The sequence below is a fragment of the Mus musculus genome, chromosome 9 (genome assembly GCF_000001635.26).
Source record: "Mus musculus strain C57BL/6J chromosome 9, GRCm38.p6 C57BL/6J".
Lineage (NCBI taxonomy): Eukaryota > Metazoa > Chordata > Mammalia > Rodentia > Muridae > Mus > Mus musculus.
The window spans coordinates 18,504,984-18,520,642 of NC_000075.6; the positions used below are offsets into that span (position 1 = coordinate 18,504,984).

Here is a 15,659-nt window from a genome sequence, read left to right on the forward strand (position 1 = left end):
CTTTTCAGTTCTGATTTTGTTAATTAGGATTTTGTCTCTGTGCCCTCTAGTGAGTCTAGCTAAGGGTTTATCTATCTTGTTGATTTTCTCAAAGAACCAACTCCTCGTTTGGTTAATTCTTTGAATAGTTCTTCTTGTTTCCACTTGGTTGATTTCACCCCTGAGTTTGATTATTTCCTGCCGTCTACTCCTCTTGGGTGAGTTTGCTTCCTTTTTTTCTAGAGCTTTTAGATGTGTTGTCAAGCTGCTAGTATGTGCTCTCTCCCATTTCTTCTTGGAGGCACTCAGAGCTATGAGTTCCCTCTTAGAAATGCTTTCATTGTGTCCCAAAGGTTTGGGTACGTTGTGGCTTCATTTTCATTAAACTCTAAAAAGTCTTTAATTTCTTTCTTTATTCCTTCCTTGACCAAGGTATCATTGAGAAGAGTGTTGTTCAGTTTCCACGTGAGTGTTGGCTTTCTGTTATTTTTTTTTGTTATTGAAGATCAGCCTTAGTGCATGGTGATCTGATAGGATACATGGGGCAATTTCAATATTTTTGAATCTGTTGAGGCCTGTTTTGTGACCTATTATGTGGTCAATTTTGGAGAAGGTACCATGAGGTGCTGAGAAGAAGGTATATCCTTTTTTTTTAGGATAAAATGTTCTGTAGATATCTGTCAGATCCATTTGTTTCATCACTTCTGTTAGTTTCAGTGTGTCCCTGTTTAGTTTCTGTTTCCATGATCTGTCCATTGGTGAAAGTGGTGTGTTGAAGTCTCCCACTATTATTGTGTGAGGTGCAATGTGTGCTTTGAGCTTTACTAAAGTTTCTTTAATGAATGTGGCTGCCCTTGTATTTGGAGCATAGATATTCAGAATTGAGAGTTCCTCTTGGAGAATTTTACCTTTGATGAGAATGAAGTGCCCCTCCTTGTCTTTTTTGATGACTTTGGATTGGAAGTCAATCTTATCACATATTAGGATGGCTACTCCAGCTTGTTTCTTCATACCATTTGCTTGGAACATTGTTTTCCAGCCTTTCATTCTGAGGTAGTGTCTATCTTTTTCTCTGAGATGAGTTTCCTGTAAGCAGCAAAATGTTGGGTCTTGTTTGTGTAGCCAGTTTGTTAGTCTATGTCTTTTTATTGGGGAGTTGAGACCATTGATATTAAGAGATATTAAGGAAAAGTAATTGTTGCTTCCTGTTATTTTTGTTGTTAAAGTTGGCATTCTGTTCTTGTGGCTGTCTTCTTTTAGGTTTGTTGAGGGATTACCTTCTTGTTTTTTCTAGGGCGTTGTTCCTGTTCTTGTATTGGTTTTTTTTTTTTTTTCTGTTATTATCCTTTGAAGGGCTGGATTCGTGGAGAGATAATGTGTGAATTTGGTTTTGTCGTGGAATACTTTGGTTTCTCCATCTATGGTAATTGAGAGTTTGGCTGGGTATAGTAGCCTGGGCTGGAATTTGTGTCCTCTTAGTGTCTGTATAACATCTGTCCAGGCTCTTCTGGCTTTCATAGTCTCTGGTGAAAAATCTGGTGTAATTCTGATAGGCTTGCCTTTGTATGTTACTTGACCTTTTTCCCTTACTGCTTTTAGTATTCTATCTTTATTTAGTGCATTTGTTGTTCTGATTATTATGCGTCGGGAGGAATTTCTTTTCTGGTCCAGTCTATTTGGAGTTCTGTAGGCTTCTTGTATGTTCATAGGTATCTCTTTCTTTATATTTGGGAAGTTTTCTTCAATAATTTTGTTGAAGATGTTTGCTGGTCCTTTGAGTTGAAAATCTTCATTCTCATCCACTCCTATTATCCGTAGGTTTGTTCTTCTCATTGTGTCCTGGATTTCCTGGATGTTTTGAGTTAGGATCTTTTTGCATTTTCCATGTTGTGCCGATGTTCTCTATGGAATCTTCTGCACCTGAGATTCTCTCTTCCATCTCTTGTATTCTGTTGCTGATGCTGGCATCTATGGTTCCAGATTTCTTTCCTAGGGTTTCTATCTCCAGTGTTGCCTCACTTTGAGTTTTCTTTATTGTGTCTACTTCCCTTTTTAGGTCTAGTATGTTTTTGTTCATTTCCATCACCTGTTTGTATGTTTTTTCCTCTTTTTCTGTAAGGACTTCTACCTGTTTGATTGTGTTTTCCTGTTTTTCTTTAAGGACTTGTAACTCTTTAGCAGTGTTCTCCTGTATTTCTTTAAGTGAGTTATTAAAGTCCTTCTTGATGTCCTCTACCATCATCATGAGATATGCTTTTAAATCTGGGTCTAGGTTTTCGGGTGTGTTGGGGTGCCCTGGACTGGGCGAAGTGGGAGTGCTGGGTTCTGATGATGGTGAGTGGTCTTGGTTCCTGTTAGTAGGATTCCTACGTTTACCTTTCGCCATCTGGTAATCTCTGGAGTTAGTAGTTATAGTTGACTCTGTTTAGAGATTGTTCTTCTGGTGATTCTGTTACCGTCTCTCAGCAGACCTGGGAGACAGATTCTCTCCTCTGAGTTTCAGTGCTCAGAGCACTCTCTGCTGGCAAGCTCTCTTGCAGGGAAGGTGCGCAGATATCTTGTTTTTGGACCTCCTCCTGGTGGAAGAAGAAGGCCCAAAACAGGGCCTCTCTCAGAAGCTGTGTTGCTTTGGCAGTTCCCAGAAGCTGTCAGCTTCTGTGGTTTAGACTCTCACCTGTGCAGACTAAATTCCTATGTTCCAGGGAGTCCTGGAACCAAGATGGCGACCGCTGCTGCTGAGGCTGAGGCCGCCTCCCAAGCCAGGCAGACACCTGTCCTCTGGTCCGGAAGGTGGCCGGCTGTCTGCGGCCCGCCAAGGGTGCTGCCTCAGCGGCTCTGTGCTTCTGCCTGTCCCAGAAGCTGTCCGGTTCTCTAGCGCACCCTCTAACCTGTTCAGACTAATTTCCTAGGTCCTGCGGAGTCCCGGAACCCAGATGGCGACCGCTGCTGCTGAGGCTGAGGCCACGTCCCAAGCCAGGCGGACACCTGTCCTCTGGTCCGGACGGTGGCCGGCTGTCTCAAGATACAATTTTCAAAACACATGAAACTCAAGAAGAACGAAGACCAAAGTGTTTTGTTACCCATGGAAGGAGTTACAGAGACAAAGTTTGGAGCTGAGATGAAAGGATGGACCATCTAGAGACTGCCATACCTGGGGATCAATCCCATAGTCAGCCTCCAAACGCTGACACCATTGCACACACTAGTAAGATTCTGCTGAGATATAGCTGTCTCTTATGAGACTATGCTGGGGCCTAGCAAACACTGATCCATCTTTTGAAACCACACTGTGGTTGCTATCCTTGACAAGGCCAGCAGAGGGGAATATTGTTACATGACTGTTCCCCAGGTTACAGTTTTACTGTAAAGAGATGTCTGCACATTAGGAATTTCTCAGATTTGATGGTGCACGACTCTAATCCAAGCACTCTACACAAGAGGTGGGGGGAGGGGCAGAAATTCTAGGTCACATTTAGTTGTATAATGAGGTTGAGGCCTAGAAATCCTCAGGGTCATTTGATCCTGAATTGGCACTTACCTGAAGGCTAATACTTGACAGTCAGAAAAGTAACTCTTGATGCTGCTGTTTCTGAAAAGCTGATTGAGCTGAAAAACAGGATAATGTTTCCTAGGTCAGAACCCTGTGGTCCACTGTCAAAGAAATAGCCCTTGAGTATACTTTCCAATCTATGACTTCATTGATAAATGAAAGCCCAAGTATAGGATGTCTTGTTCCAGTGTATGTCATAGCTGTAGCATCATTTGCTAGCTACTGAGTATCTATGTGTTCTTCTCAGTTTATAACTGGGTTAAAAATGTGTCTTTAGGGACTCTTATATTTTAAAAATTGCCCACTGACCCAGTGTTCATAGTCACTCTCTGCCCGGGTGTGAAGTGGATAAGCTACACCATTCTCACCGCATTTTCAATACTTCTTTTGGTTTGCTGGTATTTGGTGGTGCTTGGCTGGGCTATGTCTTGGGAATAGGGTAGGTTGGTGATGGTGAAGTTCAGGTTGAAATGCTGAGAACTGGAACTGGTTGTTGGTATTTCTGCTGGCAGAAGAATGGATGTCTTCATGTCTTGAGAGAGAGAGAGAGAGAGAGAGAGAGAGAGAGAGAGAACTTCCTATCAATTACTTGTCAACAATCACTTAGCCATTCATCATTCATACGAACACCCAAAGAAGTAGGCAACTCATCTCAGTTTACAAATGGGTGCTAAGGAGATGGCTCATCAGTATGTCTTCACCATGCAAGCATGAAGACCTCAGTTTGAATCCCTAACAACCACATAAAAACTGTGAGCAATGACCTACAGCTATTATTCTTCTAAGCTTATATAGTACCATACTGCTTTCTAAATTCATATCTCCCTACGTATAGCTTACTGCTACCTTCAGACCTCACTAGAGAAGTTATTTTCACAGTAAACAATGATAATACTTACTGCAATTCATGAAAGATCAAAGTACAGACAATACATTTCTCTAGAGTGTTCAGCCACAAATGGGACATCTATATCACACACACACACACTGCCCTTGCAAGGCTTAGGGATCACTGTGAAAGAAGGGGTGGAAAGACTAAGTGCTAGAGGTCAGCAAGGATGGAACAAAACAGCATGCTCTAGACATAATAGTACTGCTGTACGTAACAACTGACAGCAGCTGTGTTTGTCTTCAGAAGACCTGTATAAGACCAGTCCAGTAAATATCCAAGCACAGAGAGGAGAGGGTCTCACAGACCTCCATTCTTAGTTGAGGAGCCTGGCAGTTAAAGGAGAGAGAGAGTCACTTTTTTTTTAAGAGTGTGATTCATCATATTCCTGTAGGTGGCCTCACATCCACGCCTATATGAGCATCACAAATTGGTCTTGATGGGTTATGAAAAATTAAAGAGAATATTACATTGGGAGGGGTATACGATGAGGTTGAATGTGTAAGGAGTTGAGGGTGGAGTAGGGGTGAATATGATCAAAATATAGTATATGAATGCAGTTTTCAAAACATTAATAAATATTATATTAAGTAAGTGAGGTACAGCAGGTACTGTAATCCTAGCACTGGAGAAAAGGATGCAGTAAAATAGTTGGAACTTACTGACCAGCGTGTATGTTTGGATTGTGAGCTTCAGATAAAGTTTCAAAAACTAAGGTGGAGCACAATATAGAAAGACACCTAATACCAACTTCTCCATCCACAACATGTACACCACATACACACAAAGTTTATCTACAAAATAAAATAAACTGTTTAGGTGTATTTGCTTCATATTCCCTTCTTCCTTCCTTTAGGTGAATCATAACCAGGAATGATTAGCATGCACCTCCAGAAATCCTCCTTTATACCTGTATTTCATTAATACTCAACAGCCCTTTGCTTTCACCAGATTGATCCTATTGCTTCCACTTATGAAACTAGCATCACCATTTGTACCTATCACGTGCAGATCTTTCAACTGGTAGGTGGCACCCAGCCAGTGGGAGGAGGCATTCAGTGTCTTATTCAAGAAGACTTGCTTCACAAGGTTGGGATCCAGATGAGAGGAGAACAGTGCCTCAAGAGTGACCACTGTGGAGCCAGACCTAGGAACAGAGACCACAGGAATTCAGATAGCAATCAAACCTAGCAGTGTTACAAACTGCTACTTTTAAAGACTCAAAGATCTGTGAATAAGGATTGGGGTTATCCAGAATACTCAGAAACTCTAGGTACTATTTTTCTAGGAAATATGTTTTTTAGAAAATAAGCTGAACTACAATAGCAATAACAACATATCTTAAACACTTGATATGTATTAAGAACCTTAAAAAGTGTCTTCCATCTCTCTGGTGAAATGTATTTTTATAATTATTTTCATGTTAAATTTCAGAGGTGGGGCTGTAGAGATGACTCACTGCATAGGAAAACTCATATCATAAGCACAAGTAACTGAGTTCAGACCACATAAAAAGTCTGGGCATGCTGTGCATAGTCCTATAACCCCAGCATTCTCCAGGCTAAATAAGAAGATTTCTGGGTCTTCCTGGCTGCAAGCCTAACTTTATGTTCTATGAGATGCCCTGGCTCAAGATAATAAGGTAGAGAGTGATATAGTATGATATCTGATACTCTTTTCTGGCCTTTGCCCATGCCTGTGCATCTACATACTAGTGAATACACCACTCACATATACCACACACACACATACAATTAAAGGAATACCAAAGGCACTGAACTTTGGAAGCATTGCAAGTCCTGTTAGATGAGCCAGCACTTCTCAAGCACAGGCATCTTTGTTCCTTCCCTAAGACCAGAGCTTAAATCTCATGTTGGTAGTCCTTAGGATATTAATTTATCTGAGGCCCAGATTCTGTCAAATTACTATTGTACCCAACCCATAGAGATCTATGAGAGAATTTAATGAGATGATCATGCATGACAGTATTCAATAGGGAGGATTGTCTGGGATAAATATAGTTATCATGTTTAATTTGAATTCTGTGGCAAAAAGTGTTCCCCCAGATCTATCCTATTATTGTTAAATTTATGGAGGCAGATCAGTCAGATTCCAACCTCTAGAACTTACGTCATGTTGGTGACCAGGCAAGACTGGAAGACTTCTTTTAGCTGGCTGCCTGTGTAGAGTGTGGTGACCTAAAAGGAAGAGTAAAGAGGATTGGTTAGAGAGATCAACCATGGGGGTGAAGAGATCACCATAAACAATGGAACATATATGAATCTGGGAACATAGTTCAAATACTTACTCTGCCTCAACCTACTGTATCCCTCCAGACATTACATAGCTGGTACAGTTTGGATCTGAAATGTCCTTTGGGGGAGGCTCATGTGTTGAAGGCCCAATCTCTACTGCAGCAATGTCAAGGTTATGCATGTGACTAGATAATAATGATTGGACCTTTTGATGGACTAATCTATTGAGGTAGTTATAGTTAAATGAATGATTGGGAAGTAGTGGAAACTGTAAAGAAAGATGTTTACTTGGAGGCTTGGAGGAGATAATTCATTGGGAGTGTGCTGTTGAAAGACAGAGTCGTGTCCCAGATTCCTTACATAGGAGTAGCACTGCCTTACACACACTCCAGCCATTGTCATGTCTCACATCTCATGTCTCATACCTCACTTAAGGTCCAAAGTAATAGAGATGGCTGAGCCCAGCAATCAGTTGAAAAAAACCTTCCTTTGGTAAGCTCTTTGTTCCAGGCATTTTTTACAATCTAGAAATCTAACATAAGACAAAGACACCTTTAATTTTTTTTTTTTTTTTAGTTTTTTCGAGACAGGGTTTCTCTGTATAGCCCTGGCTGTCCTGGAACTCACTTTATAGACCAGGCTGGCCTCGAACTCAGAAATCTGCCTGCCTCTGCCTCCTGAGTGCTGGGATTAAAGGCATGTGCCACCATGCCTGGTACTTTAAAAGTTTTATTTATTTGTATCTTGTGTGTATGCTGTGGTGCATATCTGGAGGTCAGAGTCCAACTTTATGGACTTCTTTGCTTTTACCATTAGATGTGTTCTAGGGATCAAACCCTGGACATTAGATTTTTCCAACAAGTATTTTACTCTCTGAGCCATCTCAGCAGCCTTCCTGGTGCTTCTCCATGAGCCTCAGTTTGTGTGCCTGGAAATAGACCACACACCTAAACTGTACCATTGAAAACACTGGAGAAGTGGGAACACATCAGCAAAGTCAAAAAGTTAAAATGATTACTTGGTAGTTATCAGTCAGATGGAGTAATGATAGGGGTACTCAGGGAAGGGAAGGATGGGAGATTAGAAAGTGATTTCACCTTGTCTTCGATGTCCCTCTCTAGGGTAATATATTCTGAAGATGTTGGGTCTGTGTTGTTAAGGTTCCAGTTGATGATGCAGAAGTTTAGCTGGTACTTGCCCTGTATGGTTATATTCAGTGGCACATAGCCTACAGTATCAGAGGAAGAAAAGACCCTTAGTTCTTTGTACAGGTCTAGAGTTGCATTGAAAACCTCTACATGCTATGAGAATAAACCTAAAGTAGGCATGCATGCTAAGAAAGAGAGAGCTCACAAATGCAACATTACTCAAAAGTAGGGAGAAATGGACTTTTACAAAGACTCATATTACTCATAAATTTCTCTTTTTGTTTACCCAGGATCTATTTTGTGGAATGTGCTTCTGCCTTCTTTGCCCAGAAAATTCCCATTTATGCTTCAGGAACCCAACACAGTTGATCTTGATGAAAGTATACACACCTATCTTGTTCAATGTCTTGTCAGAAATGTACTAAGTACATTTCTACCATATCAGATTCTCTTTGAGGAATCCATTCTTGTCTCACCATTCCTCTAAGTGCCTATAACACACTGCTGCTCAAGTGAGACCTATTAACAAAAAGGAGCTCCATATGGAAGAGTCAATGATCCTTTCCCCAAAAAGAATGTATGTTAGACCCTGAATCTTGAATTAAAGTTTATCATGAATCAGCTTGAAGGCTATTATATCATGTGAAATTACCATATGATCTCATTTATAAGTGGAGTAATTATTTTACAAAATTATTGCATACAATTTCCAAAACAATTCTGATTAGAAAAAAATCAAAGACAATGAATCTCTCTCTCTCTCTCTCTCTCTCTCTCTCTCTCTCTCTCTCTCTCTGTGTGTGTGTGTGTGTGTGTGTAAGAGAGAGAGAGAGAGAGGGAGAGAGAGAGAGAGAGAGAGAGAGAGAGAGAGAGAGAGAGAGAGAGAGAGATGGGAACTGATGATCAAAAGGCATGGTTTCTCAATTAAAGTGTCCATTAATTGATGGATAGATAATGCCACAGAAAGAAAATGATTTCTCATTTGTGGGAACTTAAGGACACTTCTCACAAACAGTTGCAGACTAGATGTGATTTAATAGAAGTTGGAAATATACGGGATGACTAGAGGCTTGGGCAAAGGAAGAGGATTGGAGACAGGAGATGACTAGAGGCTTGGGCAAGAGAAGAGGATGGGGAAAATAGATGACTAGAGGTTTGGATAAGGGCAGAGGCTAGAGAAAGATTGATACTAATCTTCAGTTTCAGCTATGTGGGCACAAAAGAAACTCTGGCATTGCTACACTGATAGTGACTTTAGATAATGACATTGAACTGTAAACTTTAGAAAAGGGAAAAGATTTTAAAAGAGTTTTATTTTTATGCTAAAAATGGTAAACAGGGAGCTGGATATATTTAGTGTCATTTAAACATTGCCCAATACAAAAAATGAATAGAAACATGATTTCCCTAGAACATGCTAGCAACATATTTTGTTTCCATGGGCCACTTAAAATTATATTTATTAAAACATTAAATATACAAAAGTTTTGTTATAAGGTAAAGTTCTGAAAATTATTGTGAAGCATCTCTTTTCTCTTTTTTATCACTATATGCTTAAGCTTTTAGATAGAGGATGCTTGGTTTGGTTTTATTGAGACAAAATTTCACTCTGTCTTCTAGGTTGTCCTGGAGCATACTATATAGGTCAAGCTGGTTTTGTATTAATGACAATCTCCCTGCATCAGGCTCCTGAGTACTGGGAGTATAAGTATTAGTCACTGGGTTCAGTTCTGAGAGGGTTTTTTAAATGTTCTCCTTGTCATTTCTGTCTCTATATATCTCTTTTAGTTACTATTTGCAGGTATGTGTGTGTTAACTAACTTGATTATAATAAGTCATTTCAAAAACTATGCATATACCAAACAATCACTGAGATTATTTTAATGCATACAGTGTTATTTTTTCTTTAAATCTCAACAAGGCAGAGGGTAAAAGCAAGGAAATAATCAAATTTAAAATTGATGATATTAGGAGGACACAACATCTGTCCCCAAAACCAGAGTAACTGGAACCAGAGGGACCCACACATGCAGGAACTCCACTAGACAAGTGGCACAGGTTCCTTCCAGTCTGTCTGGGCCAGTATCCTGAGCAGACCTTGGGTGCAAACTACGAAGCCAGTCCCACAACACCCAGAGATAGCTTCACTCCTAGGCGCTCTAACATGCCCAGGATCCCAGGATCCCAGGAGCTTGGTCACACCAGGATCTCAAGGTCCCAATAGCAGCTTAATTCCCAGGAGCTCGGACACACCCAGTATCACAAGATCACAGAGACAGCTTGACTTAGAGGAGTTCTGACACAACCAGGATTACAGCAAGAACAGGCTCCAGTCAGATATAGCCAGGTAAAGTAGCACTAGAGATAACCAGATGATGGGAGGCAAGCATAAGAACATAAGCAACAGAAACCAAGGTTACTTGGCATCATCAGAACCCAATTCTCCCACTGTAGCAAGTCCTAGATACCCCAACACACCAGAAAAACAAGATTCAGATATTAAATCACTTCTCAAGATGATAAAAGAGGACATTAAGAAGGACATAAATAATGCCCTTTAAAAATTACAGGAAAACACAGGTAAACAGCTAGAAGCCCTTAAAGAGGAAACACCAAAATCCCTTAAAGAGTTACAGAAAAACACAATCAAACAGGCAAAGGAAAGGAACAAAACCATCCAGGATCTAAAAATGGAAATAGAATCAATAAAGTAATCACATAGGGAGATAACCCTGGGGTGAGAAAACCTAGGAAAGAGATCAGGCATCATAGATGCAAGCAAGCATCACCAACAGAATACAAGAGATGGAAGAGAGAGTCTCAGGTGCAGAATACCATAGAAAACATTGGCACAACAGTCAAAGAAAAGTGCAAAAATAAAAAACCTCCTCAAAACAAACATCCAGAAAATCCAGGACACAATGAGAAGACCAATCCTAAGAATAATAGGTATAGAAGAGAGTGAAGATTCCCAACTTAAAGGGCCAGTAAATATCTTCAACAAAATTATAGAAGAAAACCTCCCTAACCTAAAGAAAGTAATGCCCATGAACATATAAGAAGCCTACAGAACTCCAAATAGACAGGACCAGAAAAGAAATTCCTCTCGTCACATAATATTCAAAACACCAAATGCACTAATTAAAGAAAGAATATTAACAGCAGTAAGGGAAAAAGGTCAAGTAAGATATAAAGGCAGACCTATCAGAATTACACCAGATTTCTTACCAGAGACTCTGAAATCCAGAAGATCTTGGGCAGAGGTCATACAGACCCTAAGAGAACACAAATGCCAGCCCAGGCTACTATACCCAGCCAAACTCTGAATCCCCATAGATGGAGAAAACAAGATATTCAATGACAAAACCAAATTTATATCTTTCCACAAATACAACACTACAAAGGATAATAGATGGAAAACAAACACAAGGAGTAAAACTACACCCAGGAAGAAGCAAGAAAGTAATCTTTCAACAAACCCACACAAACATAATTCCACCTCTAACGAGAAAATTAACAGGAAGTAACAGTCACTTTTCCTTAATATCTAGCTCTTAATATGAAGTAATATTACCAACATATCCTAATTGATTGAAGTTCAAAAATATAAGGAATTAGAAATTTGTCAGCTGTCATCATGTGGCCTCTCTAATTTGGTAATGGGAGAAATAGATCCAATATTGTACAATCCATACATACTTTCTTCTTGTTTGTACATAACAGGGTCTTGTTGTGTGCCACATAATGGTGAAATCGTGCTTCTCCTATCTCAGCCTCTCTATAAGTAGGATTGTTTATTTGATATTTTTACACTATACTATGGTTTTCAGGACAGCTTACGTATTTCAAAATTATTTATACACCTAAAAGAAATGTAGACAATTATTTTGTGTGGTGGCTTTTAAGAGAGCAAAGAGTGAGACTGAAGGCTTTGCGTGATATTTATAATTATTGTACCAAATTTAAAGAAGAGGGCTTTATAAGTTACTGTTATTCTGTGATGAATGCTTTTCAAAATAATCACAGCCAATGAACCAGAGTCTTACCCTCACCTAACGTCTGTGCCACCCTCCAAGCAGCACCATTTTTCATTGAAACAGTGGATGAATGAATTCATGGATAGAACATATTACTACACACACCATTTCTTAAATGAATGTCTTCTGTTCCCTGTGGGCTGAGAATGATGACAATCACTTAAGTCATCAAATAGCTTTGACTGTAGCAGGGAATCTGTATCCAAAAATTGCACCTACAATTCATTCCTTGGTGCAGCAGAACTGTCAACTCTTAGCTACTATGGAGATAAAATCGTGTGGTGATGTGAGGGACATTCAAGTACAGCCTTATTACAATGAACTCCAACCTCCAAATCCTGTTCTTATTTTGTGTTTGTACCACAGTAAGCCAAGATTTTAAGCTCTACTAAAAACAAAACCAACCAACCAACCAAACAAACAAACAAAAGACTATCTATTTATATCCATTAAAAATCGAATAGTGCTATATTATTTTTTAATTATCATATAGTTAATATATTTGGAGTTATTTAAAATTTATATTGAGAAAAAGTATATATTTTCAGTATTGGCTGTAGACAAATACCTACATAAGACTGTTCAATTAATTGTTGTTTTATATCAAACAACTTTTTTAATACTCATTTTTATTGCTACAATATTTTATAAATTTTAAAGAATATGATTAAAAAAAGAAATGTATTGCAGGTTTTGAAGTGAGGGGGTGCTCTCTAGGAGGAGCTGTGGTACAAAAGGGAAAGAAGAATGTGATGTAAGTCTATTTACTTAAAATATGTTTTTAAATGTTAACAAATTCAGATAAATTGAAACTATGTATCTTTTCTCATCATAATGCAATAAAAAATCAAAGGAAATAAAAGAAAATACAAAAAAGAAGTGCAAAAAATTGATATTAATTTTGTCAATAAATTTCTTGCTATTTATTTGCCCTCCTTGTGACAACTTATGGAGGAGTATTATACTACAACCAACATATGAGCTAACTTTATTTTATAGTGAGAAGGATTTATAGTAAGTTCATGAAATATTCATTGCAAATGCAGGTTCAGAAAAACCAATAATTATTGACGGTGGCTCTTTGTCCATAAGAGAGGCCATTATTTTACAACCAATATACAGGTTAACTGTGTCTATAGAGAGAGAAGGAATTAGAATAAGGTCATGAAATATTCATTGTAATACAGGTTCAGGACAATCAAACACTTTTGATGATGGTTTTCTTAGTTCTTAAGGTAGATGCCTGCATTCTTAATTATAGACTTTGAATTATAGACTTACTGTCTACCCACCATGGAAACAACATATTGTAATATCTCATCTTCCTGTTTCTCAAGATGACCTCAAACCTATTGGTTTAAATAATCTTTCTGTCCCACCTTTCCAAATATTAAGGACTAAAAGTGCGTAAAATAATTTTTAGCTACATAATCGGCATTTATTGATGATTTGCTGATTCCCTCCAATAAAGTAGATTTGATTCACAGCTTGTTTTACTGCAGTGATACCCCAGTTTATGTTTCTAGCTCCTTCCCTCCTGAATGGTTGGAGATATGGGCAGAAACTGTTGTTCCCCCAACCCCCAAATGGTAGTAAAGGGAGGTTTGGTATGGGGTCACTCACCACTAGATGTAGTTTCTGCAGTCTGGTGAGTGTAACCTAGAAGATAGGGAGGAGAGGTATTGGTGAGGCATTGTGAGAATAGTTTAGCAACCAGGGACCTGACCTGTGTCAAGTTACAAACATATTCCTTTCCAGACTCCACCATCACAATTTCTTACTAGTATACTAGCCACTGCCTGTTAATTACCATTTGTGGGCAAACATATACCAATCCAGCCCAAACTGTTTTTAGATGTATGCATGTACTTTTAGGGAAAATGTTCTGTTTACCACCTTATGCCTATACATGAATGTACATGAACATGATTGAAATAAAATTTGTCATTCAAAAGTACAGTCACAGTGAGCAAAGGTTTATATGACATACATAACAGTCAAAACAGGAAGGCAGCTGCAACCTACCCCTAACAAACAATTCATCTTCCTCAAGGTCCTGCAGAAAGGAGCCTTGAGACAATGTTAAATCTAACTTCAGCTTACTGCTTTCTTGCAGTTTAGCTGGTCTGAATATTTTGCTTGGCTTTTGAATTAAAACTCCTGCCATCTAATTGCTACTTAATTATTTGCATGTGCCTTTCAATTATTTGAAGAAATACCAAAAAACCTGGATATACTAAGATCAGACAGACACCACCAGTAACTTTGGCAGGTGTAGAAGAAAATTAAAGGATGCTTGAAAACACTCCACAGCAAACTGCAGACCACACTAACCATTGACATAGATACTATTCTGGTCCAACATGTAGCTGCCCAGCTGGGTGACTCCTTGGGTCAGCTGGGTCAGCTTTGTATACAGCTCCTGAGTGTCAAGCTCAGGATGGTCTGGGTTTTGGTGATAGGAGCAAATAGCATTCACCCCAGTGGCTGTTCCATTCTTCTTAGGCCTGAAGAGAAAGGGATATATAGACATTATAGAGAGATCCTAACACTTATAATGTCCAGAGAAGGAGACCAACCAAGAGAATCACAATAAGGGATGACTATTCCTAAAAAACAGACAAAAAGTCAAATTACCTGAGGGAAGCCAGTCTGCAATTTGAGTAAAGGGATTCATTCTGGACCAAGGGTCTAATCTGGAAAAAGGAAGGAAAGAGGTGGTGAAAAACAGAATAGGTTTTATCAAACTCAGTGTTGTCAGTATGAGCATCTTACCAGGTGCTGCAGTATCCTTTCAGTGGAATTGAACATGGCTGAGCCACTACTCATGTCTGTTGAGTATGGGAGGTTGGAGATGGTGAAATTGAGTGTGAAAGTCTTCAAATTCCCCATAGCTACAGGAAGAGAACCACAGTTGTAGTTTACCTGGGATTATTTTGAACTCTTAACCGTCATCAAGTCATCTCCTTTCACATTGCATGACCACTTACAATGTTCCCATCCAAGAAAGAACCTGAACAGCTTGTCATCTCCATGTCACACCAAGGATCTTTTCTGAATGTTCTTCACATGTATTCTCTATGATTCATCATCACATTTAGGAATTATCCTCTCTTTTCCATGCTAACATCCTAAGATACTTATTGGATGTTTTGTCTAAAGGATGTCACCTATGCATACCAGTAGAAAAATCTTTATAGAATAGAAATCTTACCAAAACTACATGAACTCTAGGATTACTCATGACTCTTTTGAATTTGCAATATCAAATTCAAGTTTAGTTTACTGTAGCTTTGTTTTACACATACATATTTATATGATACTAAATGTCTTCCTTGTTTTCTCTGAACTTTACATATTTCTTACCGAAACTAGACTTTACACTATTGACAAGACTAGCTTGTCAGCTTTGACAAGAGCCCTCTTTCTTGTCTTTCCAAATGCTGGGATTACAGATAGGCTACCATGTTGTGATATTAGTGTGGGAAGCACTTTAACCACTGAGCAATCTCCCTAGTCCCTGGATGAATCTTCTTGTTTGGCATTCAATCCCCCTTTTAATCTGTTTTCTAGTGACCTTTTATCATTAGTTACTTATTCATTCCACAACTACTAGCATGTCACTGTGTATACTGAATGAGACATACAGAATCTATACTGGGAGCTCAGCTTTCTTGCTTCAATTTCTTGATTCTATTAACACATTTTGTCAGTGTGGTCCATTGAACCATCACTGATAGGGTACTCCTAGAAAATACTCTATGACTTATTTATCTGAGTCACTCCTACCCACCTTGAGAG

At 39.0% G+C, this 15,659-nt stretch overlaps 1 protein-coding gene across 3 annotated transcripts in view; it reads right to left on the reverse strand.

Moving 5' to 3' along the window:
* Positions 1-15,659, reverse strand: part of Muc16 (mucin 16) — a 179,377-nt gene that overhangs the window by 9,539 nt on the left and 154,179 nt on the right. For all 3 annotated transcript variants that reach the window (XM_011242634.1, XM_011242636.1, NM_001378248.1), the window contains 9 exons: positions 14,634-14,752; positions 14,496-14,554; positions 14,193-14,365; positions 13,482-13,517; positions 7,771-7,901; positions 6,549-6,616; positions 5,417-5,565; positions 3,898-4,061; positions 3,518-3,585 (listed from right to left, as the gene is read on the reverse strand). In XM_011242634.1, coding sequence (XP_011240936.1) covers positions 3,518-3,585; positions 3,898-4,061; positions 5,417-5,565; positions 6,549-6,616; positions 7,771-7,901; positions 13,482-13,517; positions 14,193-14,365; positions 14,496-14,554; positions 14,634-14,752 — 967 coding nt within the window. The remainder of the gene's footprint in view (positions 1-3,517; positions 3,586-3,897; positions 4,062-5,416; positions 5,566-6,548; positions 6,617-7,770; positions 7,902-13,481; positions 13,518-14,192; positions 14,366-14,495; positions 14,555-14,633; positions 14,753-15,659) is intronic.